Raw genomic sequence first — 24953 nt, 5'->3', positions numbered from 1 at the left:
GGATCTTGTTGAGAAGCTGTACACCCAGCAACATAAAAGAGTTGCTTATTTTTTTAATTCGAGCCGCCGGCAACGCAAGCCTATGTTTGTTCCTAGTGTTCACATTATGCAAACCGCATATACTGTATACGTATAGTAATGCGCGTTTGTCTCGAGCAGGTGATATACCCGCAAACGCGCGAGGAGATGGTGCGGCGCGGGCGCTCCGACGAGCAGCTGGGCCGCTTCCTGCGCATCGTGCAGCTGGAGTACCTGGCGGCGCGCGACGGCGGCTGGGACGCCGTGGAGGACTGGATGGACGTGCTCTCCGGCGGCGAGAAGCAGAGAATCGCCGTCAGTACACGAGCGACTGCTATAGATGGGTGGACGAGCTCACAGCCCGCCTGGTATAAGTGGTTACTGGACCCCATAGACATCTACAACGTAATTGCTTCACCCACCTTGAGATATAAGTTTAAGGTCTCAGTATAGTTACAACGGCTGCCCCACCCTTTAAACCGAAACGCATTACTGCTTCACGGCAGAAATAGACAGGGTGGTGGTACCAATCCGCGCGGACTCACAAGAGGTCCTACCACCAGTAAAAAAAGCTTTGAGATTATACAGTTTTAATGCGGAAAAACGATGTGTTGTGTGTTACAAAGCGTCGTGTCTCCGCAGATGGCGCGTCTGTTCTACCACGAGCCGCAGTTCGCCATACTGGACGAGTGCACCAGCGCCGTGTCCGTGGACGTCGAGGGACAGATGTACCAGTACTGCAGAGAGGTGTGTCTCCCAACTCAACTCCTAAATGAGCTGTTATCTATATATTAATATGTGAAGGAAAAACTTTGTACCTATCTCTTTTTACGAAAATTGCGCGGACGGAGGAGTATGAAATTTCTCACACTTATAAGGAATATAGAGAAGGAGTGCAGAATGTTAATATTTTTTTAAATTATGCCTAAAAAATACATTAAATCAATAAAAAAAACATGACACACACTACCATGTATTTGACGCACACACGCATGCATACTATTTGTTTATTGTCAAACTTTTCTTTGCGGTCTGTCAGTTATAGTCTGTCAAATTGAGAATAGATTAAATATTGTTTTCTATTTATTAATAAATATTAATCTAAAGTGTAGTTTTGACGATATCTGTGATTAAAGAAGTATTTAATAGTCTTTGAGAATAGAACCATAATAGTGTACAAACTTATAATTTCCATTAGTTATAGTCGAATTTCGACTACCAGGAGACAACTAGTCTATACTAATATATAAATCTACAGTGGTTTTTACGGATGTTCCGTTATAACTACTGAACCATGCATCCGATTGACCTGAAAATTGGTATCCGTGTAGAAAATACATGTACTTAATGGATAGACTAATATTTATATGAGTGTTGGACTCCCTAATAGTATAGACAATAAATAATAAGTTAGTTTTAGTTTATTAGTATAATTTAACGGTAATTAATTAGTAGTTTATAAAAAATAAAAATTAAGCATCTTTGGCCTTCTAACTTGCTCAGAATGACTTAACAAAAATATTATCAGAATCATTCTTCATAAAAAAAAAAATCTCTTCTGATGTGGATACAAATATAGGAATTACAAAATATACTCGAAAACACGAATCAATTTATTGAGTAAAACATTAATATTATTTACAGTATGGATGTAATTATTGAGAATTGCATATAAGGTGTTTTATAAATCAACACCTTTGAATATATCCCAGTAAAATAAATTTGCTTCCTATGATTTCTTGGATATTCTAATGTTTTCAGATTCAGACATTCGCTTTTAAAATTTCGTATGTACTGTAAATAAAATATTTTTTATTTTGATTATTTTGAACACAGATGGGCATATCGTTGTTCACCGTCTCGCACCGCAAGTCGCTGTGGAAGCACCACGACCACTACCTACAGATGGACGGCCGCGGCGGATACGTCTTCGAAGAGATCGACGCCGAGACGCAAGAGTTCGGATCGTGATCGAACGGAATCGTAATTATCATATTTAGATTTAACATTCATTCATTCATTCATTCATTCTTATTCATAAACTATGCCAAGGTGTTAACGGTTGATAGGAACTGGGCATGCCGCCCTACGCCAGGGTTGCCATTGTAAAAAGATATCGATGCTCCAGTGTCAGTGGCAGTATTCGCATCGTCCATTGATACCTGCTCAACACAATGAGCATGCCATCTGCGCGACACTAAATATAAAACAACTTGAACCATCACTTACTGTATTGAAGACAACATCACACATGATCACAACGAAACTATCACGAGCGGATCGCGTCCACCGGCGGTCGGGCAGAGATCGTCGATCAATCGTTTCACGATTAATCGTAACGAGAAATCGTTCGGCCTATGACCTGTTCTAGTTTATGAATAAGGTAGTAGTAACATGACCAGAACATTTTAATTATATGAAATTAATATGATATGACATTTTTGTGATGGAAGGAAAATATAGAATGTTTATTTGTCTTTTGTTGTTAAGGTTAATCATGTTTCTTTTTTATTTATTTTATAATAAAATATTATGGACTCAAGAATTGAGCGCTGTAACAATTTTTAATTAACTTTATACCCAAAAATGGTGGCGTTTCTCTTATACATATAAGCATATATATTTGTATCCTAGAACTTCATTTTTTATTTACACTTGTTTTGACTTGAGTCCAGTTAAGTAGGTCACAATACTCGTCGATAATATAGACATATAGTATGATTACATACATACGAAATTGTTTAACATAAAACATCTATGGAAATGCCAAAAGAAGAACACATGACAGTCCTTAATGAATAAAATAAATACTACATAATCTTTACTATGTAACTGCAAGATTTTCTTGTATTCTTTTAAAATTTCATTTAAGGAATTTGGTATTGAGGAAAAATAATCATATTGAGTCATAGAGACATGTAACTTTTGTATATCTCATTTGTGGTTGTTATTTAAATGAAAAACATTTTGTGACTAATAACACCCTTACAGTTCAGCGGTGTCAAGACAAATGTTCAAGGTTGCGCACTGATAGTACAACTATGTGTTCAGTTCTCACTGAGACATGTTCGATATGTACAAGTATTAAAGTAGCTTGTTTACTTACATTCATTAATGTCTTGGGTAGTTGCGTTCAAACCGCAAACAAATTTCTCAGTGCAAAATATTTAAAAAAAAGTAAATGAGTACCTCTAAATAGTTATGCTGCCTGTTTGACAGGAAGGTCGTGGCGATGCACTAGCTATAAAAAAAATGTAACTGCACTGTGTCGCAATGAAAAAAATACTTTTGTTTCCATAATCACACACACCTTATGTTTATGGTACCACCACAGTTTATGATACGTTAGCTGAATAATTTCGATTAGCAAATATTTAAAACCAAAAATATAAGCCGTCTGAAACCGGAACCGGACTTGATGGTAGGAACAGCATTTTAAGCTCACACTTAATTGTCGAGTTTATTTTTTCAGAACACATCAAATTTACTTCTAAATTAAATAAAAAATGTTCCACAATTATTTAAAATAAAAATAAAATTCATTTAATTCAGACCCTCTTAAGTCCATATGTTGTAAGTAGAATAATACTTAGAACTATGTTAGTAAAATTAAAATTAAAATTAAAATTAGCAATTAAAACATTTAAACATTTAATTCATAAATCTGCGCTGCTTTGAGGCACCTGGTATATGTATATGAACCCAGTGTCTCAAAACAGCACATTCGGGTTTATTACCTATAACCATCAGGATATTATTAGTATTATATTTAGATGGTTTGTAGTAATTTGTTGTGGTTAGTGTGAGCTTAAAATCATATCCCTATCAATTCGGGATCCAGACTCAGGCAGCTTGACTGTATAATTGCAAAAGTCTAATAAATTGAATTTAATGTTTCAGTAACTGAAATAATGTTACTTTATTTACAATTATTGTATATTGTTGATTTATTAATCATATTTTATTTGTGATTTGTTATGTGATATATTCGATCATGATAATAACATATTTTATCAACTTTACTTTGTTACATTTATAGACTATTTAAGAGATAAACAAACCGTTAATTGTATATATCAAAAAATATATAATATAATTAATAACATTTTTAATCTTGAAAATTATATTTAAATACATAAAAGTACTCATTATGTACATCATTCAATTGAAATAGTTATTAAATTGATAAGGTTATAACCATTCTACACTATAATCTCAGTGTTAATTTTTTAAAGTGACAATTTTTTTTGGAATAAGATGCAGTACACACAGCGCATGCGTGCGACGCTCGTCACCTACGTACGTACTCGTGCGTACTCACACGCAACGAGTGATGTAACATATTTGCTCTTTTTTTTTAAATGATATACTCAGGACCCTCCATGTCCATGTCCATGTCACTGTTACGAATAGTTGAATTTGATTTGAGATACGAATAAAAAAGTTTATTCTCCATTTTTTTTTTTTTTTTTTTTTTTTTTTTTTTTTTTTTTTTTTTTTTTTTTTTTTTTTTTTTTTTTTTTTTTTTTTTTTATTGCCTTTGTAGGCAGACGGGCATACGGCCCACCTGATGGTGAGTGGTTACCGTCGCCCATGGACTTCAGCAATGCCAGGGGCAGAGCCAAGCCGCTGCCTACCGCTTAATACTCTCCACAAGCCTCGTTTGAAGAAGGACATGTCATAGCGCTCGGGAAACACCGTGGAGGGGAGCTCATTCCATAGCCGGATGGTACGTGGCAAAAAAGATCTCTGGAAACGCACTGTGGATGACCGCAGTGGCTCCAGGTAGTATGGATGAACTCTACTCCGGTGGCGGGCGGTGCGATGGTAAAAACGAGATGCTGGTATCATCTCGAACAATTCCTCAGAGCACTCCCCATGGAACATACGGTACAAAATACAGAGGGAACCGAAGTCCCTCCGCAGACCCAGAGGCTCCAAACGATCCGAGAGAATGGGATTATCGACAATCCGAACGGCCCTCCTCTGTATGGAGTCAAATGGAAGAAGCTGGTATTTGGGAGCCCCAGCCCAGAGATGGGAGCAGTACTCCATGCGAGGCCGGACTTGTGCTTTATAAAGCAAAAGTCTTTGTCCAGGCGTGAAGTACCGCTTCGCTCTGTTGAGGACTCCCAGCATTTTGGACGCCAACTTGGCTTTGCCTTCCAAATGACTCCGAAACTGGACATCGCTCGAAATGTCGACCCCAAGTATCCCGATACTCTCGGAAGGTTGCAGGGATACTCCTTGGAATTGCGGCGCCATGACAAAGGGGTCCTTCTTCGCAGTGAACGCGCAAACTTGTGTCTTTATCGGGTTGAATTGAACCAAGTTCAATTCACCCCATTCGGAGACTCGCCCCAGAGAGTTCTCCACTTCAGACACAAGTTTTGATCGTCTCTCTTGCACCACGCTCCGAGAGAGACTCTGATGGCCGATATATCGCGCATCCCCCGTGCTGTCATCTGCATAGCAATGCATGCCATCAATAGACAGCATGTCATTGATATACAGGATGAAAAGCGTGGGGGAGAGCACCGAACCTTGTGGAACGCCAGCGTTAATGGTCATGGTATCAGAACAGTCACCGTCTACAACGACCGTGATGCTCCGCCCATCCAAAAAGCTAGCGATCCACTTGCAGAGACCCTCGGGGATTCCGTAAGATGGTAACTTCGATAGAAGTGCCCTATGCCAGACCCTGTCGAAGGCCTTCGCGATATCAAGGCTCACAGCAAGAGCCTCGCCCTTGCTTTCCAAGGCTTCAGCCCACCTGTGAGTAAGGTATACAAGAAGATCGCCAGCTGAGCGACCGTGACGGAAACCGTACTGTCGGTCACTGATCAGCTGGCGATCCTCCAGATACTTCAGGAGTTGTATATTAATTATTCGCTCCATCACCTTGGAAAGCAAGGAAGTTATCGCGATAGGCCTATAGCTCGATGGGTCCGACCGGTCACCCTTCTTGGGGATAGGGTGGACGTGGGCAGTCTTCCATGAAGACGGAACCCTGTTAGTGCAATAAGAGAGGCGATACAAACGCGTTAGCGCAGGCGTCAGCTCAGGGGCGCACGTTTTCAGAACCACTGCAGGGATGCCGTCTGGCCCGCTCGACTTATGGACGTCCAGGAGTCGGAGTTCCCGCCTGACTGCACACTGTGTAAAGCAGATCTCGGGCAGGGAACTATCACACCGGAGGATGTTCGGTGGTGTGGCACCCCCGTCGTCCACAGTCGAGTTCGAGGCGAAGAGTTTGACCAGAAGGTCAGCCTTCTCTTTCGCACTATGGGCCAGACTGTCATCGGACTTGCGTAGTGGTGGGAGACTAGACCTGCAAAAGTTTCCTTCTGCAGCTTTGGCGAGCGACCAGAAAGCACGGCTCCCAGAGGGATAGCTCTTCAGTCGCTCGCCAATTCTAGCAACGTGCTCCGACTTCGCTTTGGCAATAACCTTCTTGTAGGACCTGGAAGCGGCGTTATATTTCCGCCTTTCCTCTGAGATGTTAGGGTCCTGACGTCTCCTGGCATTATCCCATGCCACGTATGCGGACCGCTTGAGGTGTGCAGCATCCCTGCTGGCATTGTTATACCAGGGTCTGCTGCGACCCCCAACGGGCACTTCAGAGGAGGGAATAAACAATTCCATCCCCTGGAGCACCACGTCTTTAAGACGGTCCGCACAGACGTCAGGATCAGCAGAGGAAAAGCAGAACCGCCCCCATGGGTAGGATGCGTAAAATTCACGCAATCCATCCCAATCTGCTGACATATACCGCCAAACTCTTCGATACCCGGTCGTCGTTCGACGATCAGGACGAGAGAGTGGAACGGCAGCACGAATAAGGCAGTGATCAGACGATCCAAGCGGAGCGTCGACCACCACACTGTATCCGGCCGGATCTGTGGTCAGCAGAAGGTCCAACAAAGAAGGCTCGTGCCCCTCGATATCTGGGACACGGGTGGGCTGTGTCACCAGCTGGGAGAAGCCGTAGGCCAAGGCGAAATCGTAGGCAGTCCGACCCGGGAGGTCAGTGGTTCTGGACCCCAACCACTCTTGGTGGTGAGCGTTAAAGTCTCCAAGAACCACCACCTCCGCAGATGGGTACTGCTCAAGCACGCGGTTAGTCCCCTCTTGCACATGCTCAAACAGAGCTGAACCTGCATCACTGCTGTGGGACCTGTACAGGCACGCGTAGATTCGGCTACGGCCCCCGTGATCTACGCGCAGCCACAAGAGGGACAGGTCCCGTTTCCGCCACTTGTGTACAATTACATTAATACGCGTTTAAGTATAAAATTAGATAAAGGTAGTTTAAAAATAATAATAAAACCTTTTAAATAGCAAACCGAACTAAGAATTAAGTAAGTTCATCTTTTTTTTTTTATCCTGTTGATATTGTTCAGAATGTTATTTTGTGTTTTTTTATTATATTGTCATCGTGACGCGTTCTTGATGCGTCTGCATAATTTTTAGTTTACTTAAACAGTTTTACTCCCTAGGACGTCTTGAAGTAGTTTATGAAAATGACTTACAAAGATTCCGTTATATATATACCAAGCTAATAAAAGCATGTTAGAGACATGTTATGAAACATATATTCAGTTGTAAAGACGTGTGAAAATGTTAATGTTACATTAATATTATAATTTATTTTAATAAAAATTACATGACCTATTAAATATCTCAAACTCATGTATTGTACTCTTAAAAATGTAATAACTAGATTATCCTTTTACGTTATACTTGTTGATTATTTTTGGATTTATTTCTATTAAAGTAATAAATTTGGACACAAATAATATTTAAAAACAGTTTGAATAGAGTCGATCGTATGATACTAACCTCATGTACCAAATCACTAAAAGTGTTTGTTGCAACAGTTTGCTGTGATAGTCGTTAAGTTTTATGTTGGTTTTTATTCGATATGCGGGTGCTGGGGTGAATAAAACCGGTTGAGGGAAGATCAATATTTGTTTTATTTTACGAAAACGTATGTAACCAAACGTCATTAAGAATGACTTCAGACCACTAAATCGTATCGTAATCGATGAGCGGCATTTGGTGTCCATGGACCAAAGCTTCTTCTTAGTGGAATATTTCATTGCTAAAGGTCGTGTCCCTGAAAGCCTTTCGTGGCTCTTTGTACCATCAGCTTCCATTTGCTTCGGTTTTCGCCTTCTCTCAGGGCGGTCGCAACAGATATTCCAGTGAGCGCAGTTATCTGATCTGACCAACGGTTTGGTTGCCGGCCGGCGGGTGTTTTCCCTTCTACCTTGCCCACCACAGTCAATCTTTCAAGGTTGTCTGGTGGCCGCCGAGCAATGTGACCAAAGTAACCAAGAACCTTCTGGTAGCAAATCGTCGACAGTCTCGTTTCTGTACGAAGTTTTTCGAGGACCAGAGCAATCGGTTGATAACCAGGGTACAGCGTGCTTACCGGTCTACGCCAGTACATAAACTTCTTGTGTGTAATGGACGTCAGCAATGCCAGGGGCACAGCTAAGCCCCGGCATACTACTAAGAGCTCTCCGCAAACATCGTTTAAAGGACGTATTATAGCGATTGAGAAACTCAGTGGAGATTCATTCATTCTAAAGCCGGATCGTACGTGGCAAACACGTTCTCTGGAAACGCTCTGTTGAAGAACACAGAGGTTCCAGGTGGTATGGATGAGCTCTGCTCCGCTGGCGGAAGGTGCGCTGGTAAAAACGATTTAAAGAGGTCATCTCGAACGATACTCCTCATAGAACGTACAGTATGAAACACAGACAGAACCGAAGTCTCTCCGTGGATCCAGATATTTCAAAAGATCTGTGTGCTTAGTACGAGTTTTCTAACGTTCTCGATAGCGTAAAAGTTAGCTCATATTTGTATGGAATGGGATCGTTTGCGTTGGTTTGGCGCTAGGGGCGCTGTTCCAACTGCATACAAAATTGGATTAACTTTACGCTATCGAGAACGTTAAGAAACTCGCACTAAGCACACTGCGAGGTCCGTGATTTCTTTGAGTCATTCGCGAAGCAATTGTTCTTGAGTTATTAGGTCTCCTTCGGAGGCGCTCGGGCAGCAAATCCCTCCGGCTCCGGGCTGAGCCTTTGCTGGCCCACCTCTCCTGGTGAAGTTGGAAAGGCCTCCGAGCCACCAGTAATCCTTCAATCATAAAAAACAGATTTCTTTGATTCGACAAAAAAATTTAGTAGTGCTTAATCTTTGTGGTCTGACGTTGTCTTTGGTTCAGTACATAGTTAATCACTTGTTCAATATAAACGTAGACAGTGTTGCACTCTATAGAAAACCAACGTCACCTTTTTTTTCGTACCTATGCTGATAGCCTTGAGAGGCTATTTCAGCTTTTCCTTGATGTGTAGGTGAGCTCACGGGGCTCAAGCCGGAGTTTTGCTAATACTGGTCCTAGCAAGAGCGGTGCTTCGCAGAATCTACCACCGTATCGGAAACGCGACCCACTGAGAAGATCCGGCGAGAAACTCAGTGGGCTATTTCTATGGGTGAACATCACCACAATTTCAACAATGAACACGCAAATATCGACATCATCAATTAAGTGGTGTAGATAATAATGAAATTTCTAAAGCCAAATTTTGTGAAGTTCAAAAAATACAGTAAATTGTCCAATTAGCTAGGCGTCTTTAAATAGGCAAGCGTTCGAGTTAAATTTACTGTCCGATTCTCATAAATCTCGGAGCTTAAAGACAAAAGTCCAGAACCAATTAATATTTTGGAGTTTACCTCTTAAGATTCGATTACATTTAAAGATTTAATACGAAAATTTCATTTTTCGTTAAAATTTAATAATATGATTTATCTTATAAACACTGAAACAAAATACCTACTTGATATATCACATTTAACTACATATTAAGTTGGTGTCTATACCAAAATTTGGTACCAATGGATTTGGCATTATTGCTTAAATAATTAGTCTTTAAGTATTATTGTTTAAGTCTATAGGAAGCCTACGTGACTATTTAAAAGCTGGTTTTGTTTTTGTATGACATACCTAGTACAGTTGGTAAATATATTATTTAAAAAATCTTAAGGCATACCTATGTATCATTTAAGAGAGTAAGCCTCACGTGAAAGAAACTTCAATAATCATTAGTCATTTATTTGTATTTCCCGCCAAATATGAACGATGGGCGTCGTGTGACGTCAATGGATCGTAGATACCGTTTCTATTTTCACAGATTTCCCAAAAAATCATAAAAATAATTTAAGCTTCACTTTTTTAAATTTTTTATTATTTAAATATTATATTTATAACTATCTTTTTTTCCAAATACTTTTATAATCGTAACACTTAAGCCATATAACAAACATAAAATCCTTCTTGTTTTAATTGAAGACAGTGTAAAGGATCGTAGAATATCGTATCAGCTGTTATGAAAAAAAATTAACGGGATATCGCGATAAAATTGGTCACACCGACGACGGCCACATCAAAAAACTGGGGGTCTGGCGTGACCCTGTTATTTCTATTCTGCAATAAAATAGCTGTGTAATCTTAGTTAACTAGTGTGTGGTTTTTTGTTGATTTATTATAATTTGTAGTGTAATACATGTGTAAAATATGGAACGTGCTACTGGAACCGAAGTGTACGGGTGTGGCTCTACCCAAAGCACGGACATAACTTTGAATATACATACCACCACGGGTGGTAATTTTTCCGTGAGTTTGAACGGCAAAAGCACCGTCGAGCATCTAAAGAAACTAGTTTCAAAGAAACTAAAGGTGTCAAAGGATCGAATATGCTTACTACATCGCGAGAGGTGAGCCCTATAGAGTAGACGCCAAACATCTATTGTCAAACATATCACGGAAATATGTCGATACGATGACGCATCAGCGTCAGTCTGATGGTGTATTGACTTGCGTTTTATCTTCGCAGACAATTGAGGGACGGCACGTTGGAAGAAAATGGACTGATGGACGGGTCGCGGGTCATCCTACTACCAAGCGTCGAGACCGGATTGCTGGTGAGACATTTCGTCACAATAACTTGCCATTATCACGTGTTTCAAAACAACGTGAACCTAATCAGTGTTCATTTATCTATGAACAAAAGCATGTTTCATTACTAACTAATGAAATTCATCAACTAAATTATAGAAATGTTATTTTCAGAGTCAAAGACCCGAGAATACAGTGATGCAAGCATTAGAGTCCTTGAATGACACCCAAGTCAATGATTTCTTGAGTGGTAAATCACCATTAAATTTGACAATGCGCTTGGGAGATCACATGATGTTGATACAACTTCAGCTATCTACCCTACACTCCAGTTCTTGTCCTAGATCTTTAAGGAATTCTGCAGCTGCAAAAACCTCTTCAACTTCTCAGCAGGCAGCAAGTGATAATAAGGATAGTAAGGATTCTAACCATCAAAATAACACACAAAAATCTGAGCCAGAGACCAACAGTCCTGAAAAAGAAAAAAGTAATCCTGATCTACAAACACATGTGTTCCAAAAACATGATTTAGAGTTATTACAGAATGCCTTTGATCTATATCGCTCTATGGCTGAAGAGAAATATGCAAATGCTACAAAAACAGAAGCAAAAAATGACAAAACTGAATCATTAGACGGAACTAACTGTACTATACCAGATTTGTCGAACATAACTGTAGAAAATGACCAATCACCAATTAAATCACTCTCCAACATGGTGTCTAGTCCTATTGATACTTCTGCTACACCTACAACAGAAACTAGAGATATGTCAATTGTTAATTCTGTTAAAAGTAATTTACTGGAGTTACTATCACAAAACAAATCAAATAGTGAACCTGTCCCATCAACAAGTGGTATGACTGATAAAGCATGTCCTTCAACATCATCACATGCATCTGATAGTTCATTTAGTGATGACAATGACAATTTCACTGACCAAAGCTCGTTTCTTGCTGAGAGTACAATAGATGAATATCCTATGGAAAATCTCTTCAACAGTGCTGTAGACAAAGGCTTGTTTGGAGACCAAGATGAATGTATGTTGGATAGAGAGATTTCAAATTTGGCAACTACTAGTCATGGACAGGCATCAAACACAGGCACATTGCCTTCCTTTCAGAGTTTAAATGAGCCATTGAAAAATAAGAGATTCCAATATTTACTTCATAAAACTTCCAAATTTAAACATCCCATAGGACAAAATAAACAAAGAGCCTTCATGCAGTCTGTTGTAAACAAACACAAGAAGAGAATGCAATCTAGACAAGATAATATAGCAGCTCAACCTTCAACATCTCGAACAGAACCATATATAACAAACCCAAGGAAACTTATACTACAGCCAAGCAACAGCAATGCCGACGATCAAGCCACTCCTTCTACGTCTAAACAAATATCCTTCAGACCCCCTGATGCGCCAAAAAAGCCTGCTAGAGTGTTGCCCACACCCACAGTAGATACTAAAGCACTAATAGAGGCCTCAAAGAATTTGACTCAGAAACTGAAAAAGTTGTCAAAGGAAGTGTTAACAAACAAAATTGATCTCAGAACTGCCGAAGAGACTATGCGGTCCAAGATTGGCCCTGGTGCTGTGATAGAGTCCATGAAACATCATGGCAAAGGAATATATTCAGGAACTTTCTCAGGAACGCTCAATCCTGCACTTCAGGACAGGTGAATATTACTTATATAGCTATATTTTAAATTATAGGTTGATAGTTTATGATATCAGAATCTGGGCGTATGTTTATGGCCGTTTGATAGATGAGTCGTCTATTATCAAAGGTGGCAAATCTGTGCATTTGGACAAAAAAATGTTATTGATATGTCAATACAGATTGATTTGAATATAATCGTCTCCTTCAAAGAATATGGTTCAAAACCTACATTAAATAAAGGTTAATACTTAACCTGTTATTTATCTAAGATAGTTCAGAAGAGTTTTGTGACTGCCAATGGAATACAAAGTCAATAATTCGTTTTTCTGATTTACCAATAATTGTCCAAAAGTCACATTGCCGGCTTTGATAATAGTCGACTCAGATAACAGGATTATGTATCAATTGTGTAAAATAATGGCTATCCTTCAAACTAGCAACTATGTATACTGTGTGGAAGAAACAGACAAGTTGATGGTACCTATCTGTGCAGGTTCACTAGTACAAACCTGATATCATATAAGATTTGTTCAAACTTGCAAACTCATTTCAAACAATGACTGTGCAGAGTTCAACTCTGCAGATAAGTAACAATTTTTTAAATGTAAGTTATACTAATTCACTCAAGTTCATAATTACTTCCACAATGAATAACATCATGTAATAAAAATCAAATCTGTAAAAATTATAATTAGAAGATTACTATATCTAATTAAGCCTTCCAACTTTCAAGCACAGTGACACCTTTCAAGTTTTGATGCCTATGGGCTCTGTTAAACACTTAGCAGAGAGGTTGTCTTGATAGAATAACTGTCTATGCCAAAAGAATTTAAATAAACTAATGTATCTGTGCTGATGTAATATTAAAAATAAAATCTTGCTTATCTTGAGTATTTAATAATTTTTTGTTCTTATTTTCTTAAGGTATCAACGGTTGCAAAGCGATTTATGCTTGTTCAGCATATTGTGCCGTGATTCATCAATAATTTTGTTTGTTCTAGATATGGACGACCAAAGAGAGATATATCTACAATTATACATATTCTGAATGATTTATTATGTGCAACTCCACCTATTGCTTTAGCTCAGGTAACTAAATTTACATATTTGAAGTTTAAAATAATAATAAAAATTATAAATCCAGAGGAAATTAAAAATTGAAACACTGAAAATAAATTGGTTTAGTTACATCAAATTTTAACTGCTTTGTGGGGTACAGAAATGAAATGAATAATATATGAAGGAGTATTCATAATATTGTTTCTATAAATTATGTTTTCAGAAGGATCCCAGTCACTCCTGTGCTAGTACTGAAGAACAAACCAAATGTGTAGGGTGCAGTCAACCTTCATGCTTATATGGACAATGCGACGGTCACCTACCTTCCACATCCACCGACAAAAAAGACTGTTCATGCAAACTGACACACTGTCAGTGCATTAGACTCGCTCCTGTCGCCTGCGCCAGTTGCGTCACTAAGACCCCCGATGAAATATGCAAGAAATGCGACACAGCTAAAGCTCTAGCCATTGAAAACTCAAAGACAAAGTGCAAACTAGAACAATTAAGGCTCGTAATGCAACAGAAGAAACAGAGACGAGAGGCGAGAAAGTTAAAGACGATGCCTTATGCAAATACAGCCCCCAAAGCAATCTCTTCCCCGGAACAGCCACCTGTTATAAAAGAAGAAATCGAAACAGTTGCCTAACCCGCGATTTGGCCGCAAGCACGTGTGAGGCTGATGAAAATGTTGCTTGCGTTTTTCACACTTATGAATAAGAAACAAAAGGCCCCAGGAAAAACTGAAAAATTACAAATCTAAAGTGTTGAAAACATACATGAAATTGACAATATGTTTGGGTTCAGCTTATCTCATGTAAATAGTTTTTGTGCCTAAATTTTACAGAATGAATTTACGTAAACGTATTCTACATAGACGCCTGTGTAAACAATGTGCGTTGCCGAACACAAGAGCGTCCTAAATACGCTAAATGTGAATTCATGCAAATATCATTGTTCTCTGCACATGAATAAACGAAAAGTGCTTTCTTTGTGTAAAAATGGAGAGTTGAAATGGAGCCTCGATGCTGTTTCATTATGGTTAAACTAACATTGAGTTTACGATTCTAAATTACCATTTTAATCATAAGTTGAAGTAGTAGATTTAAAATAATTAAGTGCTATTATATGCATGTACAAATTGATTAACCTAGCGAGTTCTGAAGTGATAGTTAAACTTAGTTTTAACCAGTCAATGTTATCTTGCGCAGTTGGTGTGTGCCGTCTAAATTTTTTGTTATCTTTGTTAAATTTTAATTTTTTTTTGTTTGTTCGAGAACACGCACTATTTATTATTATAATATGATGCATTAACAAAATCTGAATAGTTTGTGAGAATATTAATTTCTATCCCTGTTTTAAATTGTTTTTCAGGCAATTAAGACTGTCCCATGATTGGCAATGTTTTTATACTTTGTTTCTTTTATCACGGGTATAATATTGTTGAATATAATAAATGTTTTCTCCATTATAATTTTGTTTAGTTCCTTTTATATTACCATTTTTATTTGTAAAAATCAATGCATGATGTATAAACACCAATTATTATAAAAAGCATATGACAGCCTTTCGAAATTGATTCCTTAGAACTAGCTTTGTAAATACATAAGTTAGCTAAGTATTCAGCTATGAAGTGCTTTTCACATTTGTATATCATTTAAAATTTTGATGTTGAATTGCTTAGAAATAATTTAGCATTTTAATGTGAATAATAGAACATAAAAATACAGATAGAGTTATTTAAGTCAATGCAAGGAGTTGAAAAATAATAACATCGACGCGGAATGTTATTATTTCCTAAAAATCTGTTAATATTGTTTTTTTTTCATGAAGTATTTATTGATGGAATTATATATCACAGTCGCGTACGTTAAAAATTTGAAATTTCGATTACTCGCCGTCTAATTTTGTATCTGTGCACCAAATTCTCGCACAAATTTATTTCAAAAAACTCGTACGAATCTATAATAATATTATTCAAAAAAGAATATAGGAATGCATTAAAACATATAATATAATAGGTTTTGTTTCTAGATAGTTTCCTAGTTTATATTGCAGGAAATTATTGATAAATCTTATGTTAATAAAATATCTAATGAATCTCCGATGTAAATAGGACGTACCTGGTGTAGCTGACAATTCAATAGGCTGCTTGCAAACTGGATATTAGTGACGGACAAACTTTTTCATTTCAAACTATTCAACTTGGACCCAACGTAGCAATGTGAAAGGATAATTTAAAGTGTAATGGGAGTAATAACGCGTTTTTTGGCCATTATGTGTAAATGTATTCATAATCATATTATTGTATCAGTACGATATATGTTAAATTCTACTAATTTAGGGACGTTATATTTTCAGTAAAGTTATATAGACTCAAAGGGTATGCCGTTGAGTCTATATAACTTTCTTCTTATGGTCGAAATTAATTTAGTTTTGATTTGTATTTTTAAATCACTAGCCGACGTCCGTTATAATCTCGTGCTTTAGATTAAATTTCAACAATTCATCCTAATAAACAACATTTAGGTACATTTATACGTTAAAATAATTACCCATAAAAAAAGTAGTCTGAGACCTGATTTTTCATTCCAATTTACAGTGTACACAGGTAAATGAATTTACGTAATTTTAGTACTGTTTTACCAACGAAAACTAAAAAGCAAATACGAGCCATAAAACTATTAATTAGGTAAATTAAAGTACCTATCGAACGTAACGCCGCGCCATTAGGAATTGATAAACGAAAGATAGTTTTCCACTTGTCGTAGGAAACCTAGATTTCCCCAGAAACAAGGAATCAAATAGCAAGAAAACATTTCGTTCAAGGTAAACAATGCAACATGAATTTGCACTTTTTTAAATTCCAGCAGATAAGTTTAATTAAGTAGTTGTTGAAGTACTATAGATACACCTTTTGGATTTTTGTATTGTGATATTTTTACTGTTTTTGTTAGGTACTTTACTAAGTGAAAGTTGGGGTACCAATGGGACCGTTTCTTATAAATGTGCCATATAAGTATGTTTTTCAGGCACACAAATCGGTTTAGATTCTTATCTTAATTATGTACTGATACTTTATTTTATCAACTTCAAAAACAATTTGTTGTACAAAATGTTTCTACATTAAAATTTTTTGCTCTGTCATGGCGAAATAAATTTGTAAAATCATAAAATATATATCTTTGCTGAGATCTCATTACAACTTACCTTGGGATATGTAACTTGCATTTGAGAATTTGGTTTCTATTATTTTGTATTAAACATAAATTTTGTTACCATGGTATTTTAGTTGCGAAAGTGAAATGTTTTGTTAAGATTTGGTGGGAAATCATATTTTTTTTCCTTATATTTGAGTGTTTAGTGAGGGGAATAAAGTTATATAACACAACTATTTCGTTTCATTTATTTTAAAGAATATCATAAAGGAAATGAAAAATGCTGCAGCAACGAATTTTCTAATTCCAATCTAACATGTTTATAGTATAATTAGGTATTATTATTTAGACTAATGTTGCCGAGTCATCTTGAAAGGAAAACATTGACTGGCAATAACAAAAATTCCCAACAAAACAACACATGTTCATTCAACACAAACAAAATACATGTGTAGACTAAGTTTGTTAAGACATATTATTATAGTAACAAGTATTGTCTATGATAAAGTTTTATCACTAATTTATATAGGTACCATATTACAGGTCTACGATTCAAAAAGTTTACTTCTTTATGCCTATGTATAAGCTATGATAAAATGCTTAATTTAAGTTGGTGGTAAATTTCAAAATACTGAGAGTATAAATATATAGAAACAAAAAACATATTTGTAAAGTATTTTTTATTATAAAGTTCATCTCATATAAATTAGCACATCATCCACGCACGCGCCGCCACGCACACAACACTACGCCGGTAGGAGCGCTGCCTTCAACTCAACAAATATTAAATCTTAAATCTAATTTTTTCGATAAAGTACAACGATGCTTTCACATCCAACACTACCAGATATGAAAACGTACACCTAATGATGTCGATTCAGAGCAGAAACGACAATAAAAACGGAGCTGAACGCAGCGGTCCGACTGCCGCTATCATTACGAGACTTAGAAGAGCAGTGTGCTCATGCCGCCCATCTCCGCTTGTTCCTTGACAAAGATCTCGAAGTACTGGTAAATGATGGTGACGGCGAGCAGTATCCCAGTGCCGGAGCCGATGGCCCCGAGGAAGTCGGCCAGCACTGACAGAGCCCCGATGCACAGTCCTCCGAACGCGGCCGCCGTCGGGATGTAGCGGTTCAGTTCGTGGATCATGGAGTTGTCGCGGTGACCGCGCATCACCATCTGCTGTTCCTTCAGTTGTTTCGCCACCTAAACGACATTTCGTAATTATTCAAATAGTCATTTTAATGCAGTTTGGCATAAGTGAACTAAAAAGTGTGATTTAAAACATATATATAATAATAGGTTGGGGAAAAAGTTTCTTCACATCTTTTAAGAAAATTCACAACATTTTTTAATATACTACATTTAACTAAAGTATATACGTACCATTTTAGGTAGGGACATGATCCCATTGCTATAGAAATTTTGGGGCTTCTGATCAAAATCAAATCTGAATTATCTTCTTTAAAATTTAAACTTTTAATGATACCTAAAGCAGTAGATACAAACAGTATAGCCCGAGAGATTGTATTACAAGTTCATACATACTATAGTGCGAAAAGACTTTTTCCCCAACCTGTTATTATAAATATAATATTTATCGCTTGTGACGATAGCTACAGCTGTCGTTATTATATTGGTTAGATCTTAGTCTTAAAATTATTGGTTTAATGACATCTGTTAGCTCTCGTAATTTTTCATTAATTTCATTATTCACACTGAACCTTGAAGCCCGAATCAAATAATCAGAGGTTCCTTGATGTAAAACTATATGTATTAACATTTTCCATTACATAATGACATATAGGTAACTAAAAACTTTAAATTATTTATATTTTTGATGTATCTAAGTCTTACTGTAAATAAGCAAAGTTTGAATCCAGATAATGCAATATCATGAGCAGTATTTGAATTGCTTATAAGTCAGTATTTTTAAACTATTATATAACTTCCAGCTTCCAACTTTTCATAATATTTGTTATAATTAATAAATAATTAGGTAAATAGAGATATTATGTCGTCTTTGATTGTGTACATTATTTTGATTATTCTAATACTATATTAATAAGTTTCAATTAATAGGTAAGAATTTATTGCACATTTTTAAGAATGGGCAGTGTACGAGGTTTGCTTTTATTAGAATATTGATAATTTTAAGCAATTGACACAGTCCTATTGGTTGCCTAGCAAAGACAGGTCAAGTGACAATTGGGAACTCACATCTTTGGCTGAGGAGCCAGACACATCGATCCAGGTCTTTGAAAAGAAGGCGCAAGAGCCTAGCATGAAGAGCACGTAGAGCAGGGCGTGCACGGGGTCGTGTGCGATGTGTGCGAGGGACTCCGGCGGGGACAGGTAGTAGCACAGCCCGCCCACCGGGGCAGCTCGCGCCGGGCCGCCGCCGCCCACGTCAGCCCAAACACCCAAAACGTTCACTAGGAAGTTGCCGCTGAATTTTACTGCCAACATCTATATTAAAAAATAACGGTATTATAATTTCTCTGCATAAAATAACGTTCTTAGTCTCATCAACTGACTCAACACTTATTTGTACTAACTACATTTGATTGAATTGATGTTTTCAATATTTCATTTAAACATTTACCGTAGTTATATAATTTCTTTTGTTTAAATAGGCCCTTCAGACTTTTCTTAATTGTCATGAATTAACTAGAGATTTGGAAAGTATTTTCCCCACAGAAAATGCATGGTTTGCATAGTATAAAGAATGATAGAAATAATTTATATCACATTAATCAAAAAATGATTTTTTTCCACATTATTGCAATTGGAATGACTTGCAGCCAAACAGGTTATAGTAAGCTATACGCTAATTGTAGGCAAATAGACAGAAACGAAGTCGAATCGATTGTTTTAATTGACATTATGTTAAATTAAAAATTAATTGAAATGTTGAGAAGAACTTAAATAGATATAGTTGAAAAGAATAATATTTACAAGAAATTAGATTTAACAGTGAAGTGAATAAAAATATAGGTGCTTAAGAATAAAATAAATAAATAAAAGTAAAAAAAAATACATTGGCATATCTATTCTAGTAATGGTTTGTGATGACTGCTCAATATCAAATATTTTGTGAGTTCATTGCTCATGTAACAACAAATATACCTATTTATGGTATTTCAAATTCTTACCTGTGAGATGACATAAAGATTGGAGACAAGAGCAGACTGCAGAATGATGGGTATATTAGAAGTGTAGAATAGTTTGATTGGGTATGAAGAATACTGTCCACGATAACGAGCAGACTTGATGGGCAAATCTACACGGAAGCCCTGTGTACAATGAAAGATATTTATTTACTGTAGATATAGCTCTTTAAAAGTTAGATAAAAATAATAATTTCAATATTAAATCCTCAAAACATAGCTAAGGTTAATATTAGTTTTTGTACCGGTGATTTAGTATTTGATAAACATTTAATCTTTAAATGTCATTATTAGTTATTTGAAAGGAAAATTTTAACTTTTTTTAAATAATTTTTAAGGACTATTTAATTTATAATATAATTTATCATAAGTTGCCAGCAAATCTAGGTTTTAGAGTCATCAAATTCTCACCTGGAAGTATATCACTATAGCAAAGACAAGAACAGTGGCTAGTAGATTCATCAGGTTGGGTAGATTTTGTCGATAGAAGGCTTCACGGAGAGCTCGCACTTTGTCTGGACGTGTTGCCAACAGATGGAACAATGCTATCACAGCACCCTCGAATTCTGTGCCGCGACCTTTATTAACAAAATTATTATTATTTTCTTATTTCCTTTTTTAAGAGTGATAAAGGGTAATTTCAATGATATGTATTTAAAATTACAACTTACCAGTGTTAACAGTGGCTGGTGAAAATGCCTTCCATACAATGGTTTCACAGATGTTTGTAGCAATAAACAGAGAGATACCAGAACCCAATCCATATCCTGAAACATAAATAAATCATAAATTATTTAAATTTATTACCAACATGCTAAATTAATTATAATGCTAGTACATGTACTAATATACAATTGAATTTTTTAAAAAAGCTATCATTTTCACTATTTTTGTTTACTTTGGGATGCCTATTCACTTAGAACTCGAATTTGGTTTTTATTATAGTTGAATCAATGTATATGCAATAGTGATGAGCTTTGAACTAACTGAATAAACTAATCATTGATCTGCCAACATATCATAACGGTTTATAAATTTTTACTCATTCTAATTTCATAACAAGTTTTTTATTCACTTTGCTACCTTCAATTTCATTACAGAGGATGAGTGACGTTGATGTCTATGACAATTTTAGCAGAAAAATTGTCAACAATTCTCCGGTCTATGGAAGGAAAAAACAAATGAGCAAATATATTTTTACAAACCTTTCTGGAGCAATTCATCGAGCAACAACACAATAAGACCGGCCACAAACAGTTGTATGATAATGAGGAGGCACACTCCGGCACCAATTTCACTGGGTTCACCATACATTCCAGTCATTACATAAACAATAGCCTGACCAACAGTAATCACCATACCAAATACTGAAAATATATATTTCGTTATTTATTTAGAATCGAGCTGAAATTATAAGTGTATTCACTTATGATTATCGTTTAAATATATTTCTTTTCCAATATTTAATACTTTTGATGTAACCGAAAGCCAATAGTAGTAATAGTAATACATGAAACTAAATTTAAAAAATACTTCATTATGCTATATGTAGTTAAATATTTCTTGCACACACACGAACAAGGATCTGTCAGCTGTCTGTGCTTTCGATGGGTTCATAGAGTATGAAATTTCTATTATTAAAATTATTTATTTTTATTCTATCAAATTAACATTTTTGCCAGTTTCAAGACTCGTAAGACCTCATTTAAATAAGCCATTTAAAAATAATAGCTATTAATAGTATGTTTTACATGAAGCACCAATCAGATTAATATGAATATTGTGTAAATTTGATTATAATGAACCAACACTTACATTTCTGTGCACCATTAAACAAAGCCCTGTCTTTCGGAGTGTCACCAACTTCAATGATTTTAGCACCAGCAAGCAACTGCATGATAAGTCCTGATGTTACAATAGGTGAGATACCAAGCTCCATTAATGTCCCTCTGTTTGATGCAAGAATTACACGGATCCAATAGAAGGGATCGGCACTGTCTGATGACATTATACCAAATAAGGGAATCTGAAATTGAACATATTATTGAAATAATACCTAATGAAATACATAGGTATCCAATATTTTAATGCTAAAAATTCTAAAACTATCATTCTCATTGTCACTTAATAGTAATGTACTTAAAAAGTTGTGTATGTGGCATTTTATAGAAGGTCAAAAAGAAATCTGGAAAATATATTGAACAAAGTGGTTTTTTTCTGCTATTTTAATGCCATTTAAGCATTAATTTTATACCTAGTTTTAATCTACTTCTTCTGTAGTCTAATAATGTACTAATGTTTTAAATTGAAAGTTCTGTATAACAATATTTAGGTATAATATAAATATACTTATATGATGCTTCATAAAATATAGACATATGGTACATATAAGTGCAAATTAATTACCTGGCAGCATACTAAGAAAATAAATAATGTGATTGCTGTCCATAATACTTTCTCTCGGAATTGAATCTGGAAAATAATACATTCATTCAGAAATTGAACACACTATACAAAATGTTGGCACCATTTACAGTTAAATTTAGAAGAATAAGGTTAGAAAACTTTCACTCGATAACTTACGTGGAAGATTGGTGAAATGATTGTAAAATACGAAAATTTCGTCTAGCACTGTACTTCAGAGTAAAGGAGATGCTGAGCTAGGGTTTAATCTAACAAAATAGATTAAAGATTAAATTACCTTACGTTCTGGTTTCGCTATTTCTGGCAATATACTGCAGAACGGCTTAATTACTTCCAAAAATTTTACTGCAAATACATCAAACGCAACATTAAAACATAAGTTTAATACACAGTCTAATCCGTAAAATCACGCTAATGATTTTAGGAGTCACAGATTCGAATTCATACACAATATTCAATGAAAACTTTAAACGATACTCACTTCCCATTTTGATTTATTGCGATTTAACTATCCTAACTAAAATATTAACTGATCAATCCGTTAATAACCATTCAACTTTTGTTCATTAATAACACTCCAATAGGACTTTTTCACCGAAAAGAGTCTGCGCAACGCCGCCAACGAGCTGTCCGCAAATGACACGTCCACAATGTCACGTCACGTGACCTGTGATGTTGGCGTGGATAATGTTGACATCCTTAACCCAGACCACATGCTACCAAGTAAAAATATCGTGTGGGAAATTCATTAAGTTGCATACATTCGTCAACATCAAAAATATAAGAAGTACAGTACTAGAATAAAAGCCATTAAAAAATATATCAACGTCTAGAACGTGTTTATTTATTGGTATCCCACAAAGTCGAGAATTGAAATGAGTTGGTTACACATTATTCATTTTATGCCATCTTTCATATTAATCAACATCATTTCATTTCAGTTTATATTATCATTTTTCATGAAAAAAATAATAATTATTATATATAAAAGATTAGGCTGTATAATATGATTTATTTGCCTGTTCAGTTGGAAAAATAAAACTACTATTACTGGAACTAAACTTATATTCATTTTTATTTATATACATATTTAGAAACAAATCACATTTCCGGTCACCGTCTTCGTCGAACCCGTGGCTTGCGACGAAGGGCTCGACGTGTGAATTAACCCATAGACACAGCGCGCTGAGTTTATCGCCGGATCTTCTGAGTGGGTCGCGTTTCCGATCTGGCGGTGGATTCTGCGAAGCACTTCTCTTGCTAGGGCCAGTGATAGCAACACGGTTTGAGCCCTGTGAGCTCACCTACACTTGAATGAGAAGCTGAAATAGCCTCTCAAGGCTATCAGCATATGTAGGGAAAAAAACGACATTTTGCTGAACGAATCAAATTCCATTTTTCATCAAATTCCGTCCATCCCTTTCCATTAAAACACAATGTTTTAATGGTACTTTGATACTTATTATACTTTTAATTACTTTGAATAAATTAAAACAGCCTTTTTACAGTGAAATTTAATTTCATGGATTAAATATTTTATATTCTGCAGTCCTTGTTCGTATGTAAGTAATTCTGACCTGTAGGACAAACTCAATAAAGGGGGAGAACAAAATAAATGGTTTATGCATATGAAAGCTCTCTAGAAAACTCAGCAAGATTTCAACAACAAGATTCATCACTAACAAATCCATTCTTTTTTTATTGCTTAGATGGGTGGACGACTTTACCTGATATTAAATGGTTACTGGAGCCCATAGACATCTACAACGTAAATGCGCCACCCACCTTGAGATATAAGTTCTAAGATCTCAGTATAGTTACAACGGCTGCCCCACCCTTCAAACCGAAACGCATTACTGCTTTACGGCAGAAATAGGAAGGGCGGTGGTACCTACCTGTGAGGACTCACAAGAGGTCCACCAGTAAGTACCACCAGTAATTACGCAAATTATAATTTTGCGGGTTTGATTTTTATACACGATGTTATTTCTTCACCGTGGAAGTCAATCGTGAACAATTGTTAAGTACGTATTTCATCAGAAAAATTGGTACCCGCCTGCGGGATTCTAACATCGATGCATCACTAGATCCGAATGCACCGGACGTCTTATCCTTTAGGGCACGACGACCTCAAAATTCGACATCTTCTGAAACTGCCGTTTTTGAACCAGAAATAGTTTATAGTTCCAGAAATCACGCTATAAAACAGGATCGTGTACAAATGAATAGACAATAACAATAGTTAAATAAAAAAAATATATATGTTTTTTAAACTGGCGGAAAGCCACGTTCAGCAATTTTGTTTCATTTCCCTGCTTAAGAGACTTTTGCTAAAATTATATGATTACCTAATAACTTGTAACCATTAAAAACTGTATAAAGAGGAAGAAATTCTAAACTGAGAAAATGAAATCGCTTAAATAATAAGCGTCCTAAAATTAAGTCAAAAGGTCCCTAATTAAACTGAAATGCACCGCTGCCTAAAACTGTTT

General features: G+C 36.3%; 3 protein-coding genes across 4 annotated transcripts in view; 2 read left to right on the top strand and 1 right to left on the bottom strand.

Moving 5' to 3' along the window:
* LOC101743534 (ATP-binding cassette sub-family D member 3) overlaps window positions 1-4473 on the top strand; it is a 34646-nt gene extending 30173 nt beyond the window's left edge. The window contains exons 13-15 of the mRNA XM_038019012.2: window positions 160-333; window positions 661-765; window positions 1855-4473. Of these exons, the coding sequence (XP_037874940.1) occupies window positions 160-333; window positions 661-765; window positions 1855-1989 (414 nt within the window). The 3' untranslated portion in view covers window positions 1990-4473. The remainder of the gene's footprint in view (window positions 1-159; window positions 334-660; window positions 766-1854) is intronic.
* A 5831-nt stretch (window positions 4474-10304) lies between these two features.
* On the top strand, window positions 10305-17097 carry LOC101740495 (midnolin homolog). Of its 2 annotated transcripts, XR_009976071.1 has the most exons (6): window positions 10421-10806; window positions 10926-11013; window positions 11162-12663; window positions 13649-13736; window positions 13930-16054; window positions 16103-17097. XR_009976071.1 is itself a non-coding variant. In XM_004924728.5 (5 exons), exons 1-5 carry the CDS (start codon window positions 10607-10609, stop codon window positions 14353-14355), a joined length of 2304 nt encoding a protein of 767 aa, XP_004924785.1. In that variant the 5' UTR covers window positions 10305-10606; the 3' UTR covers window positions 14356-15180. The 2 variants fall into 2 exon arrangements, 1 of the variants encoding a protein (XP_004924785.1); XM_004924728.5 differs by lacking the exon at window positions 16103-17097 and having other exon boundaries at window positions 10305-10806; window positions 13930-15180.
* A 437-nt stretch (window positions 17098-17534) lies between these two features.
* On the bottom strand, window positions 17535-22993 carry Sec61alpha (transport protein Sec61 alpha subunit). The gene is given in 10 exon segments (NM_001044163.1): window positions 17535-18073; window positions 19088-19336; window positions 20023-20163; window positions 20449-20615; window positions 20709-20804; window positions 21243-21404; window positions 21853-22063; window positions 22444-22509; window positions 22739-22806; window positions 22943-22993. Coding segments are annotated over 10 exon segments (1431 nt in total). The 5' UTR covers window positions 22950-22993; the 3' UTR covers window positions 17535-17809.
* Window positions 22994-24953: the final 1960 nt, after the last annotated feature.

This window comes from Bombyx mori, chromosome 22 (genome assembly GCF_030269925.1).
Source record: "Bombyx mori chromosome 22, ASM3026992v2".
Classification (NCBI taxonomy): domain Eukaryota; kingdom Metazoa; phylum Arthropoda; class Insecta; order Lepidoptera; family Bombycidae; genus Bombyx; species Bombyx mori.
The sequence above is the reverse complement of the archived record's forward strand: the minus strand, read 5'-3'. Positions and strand labels throughout refer to the sequence as shown.

Excerpts from the sequence above, each read along its gene's own strand:
- LOC101740495 (XM_004924728.5), top strand. The coding sequence starts at position 10,607 with ATGGAACGTGCTACTGGAACCGAAGTGTACGGGTGTGGCTCTACCCAA. Across the intron at positions 12,664-13,648 it reads AATCCTGCACTTCAGGACAG|ATATGGACGACCAAAGAGAG; the intron begins GTGAATATTACT and ends TGTTTGTTCTAG. Across the intron at positions 13,737-13,929 it reads CACCTATTGCTTTAGCTCAG|AAGGATCCCAGTCACTCCTG; the intron begins GTAACTAAATTT and ends TTATGTTTTCAG.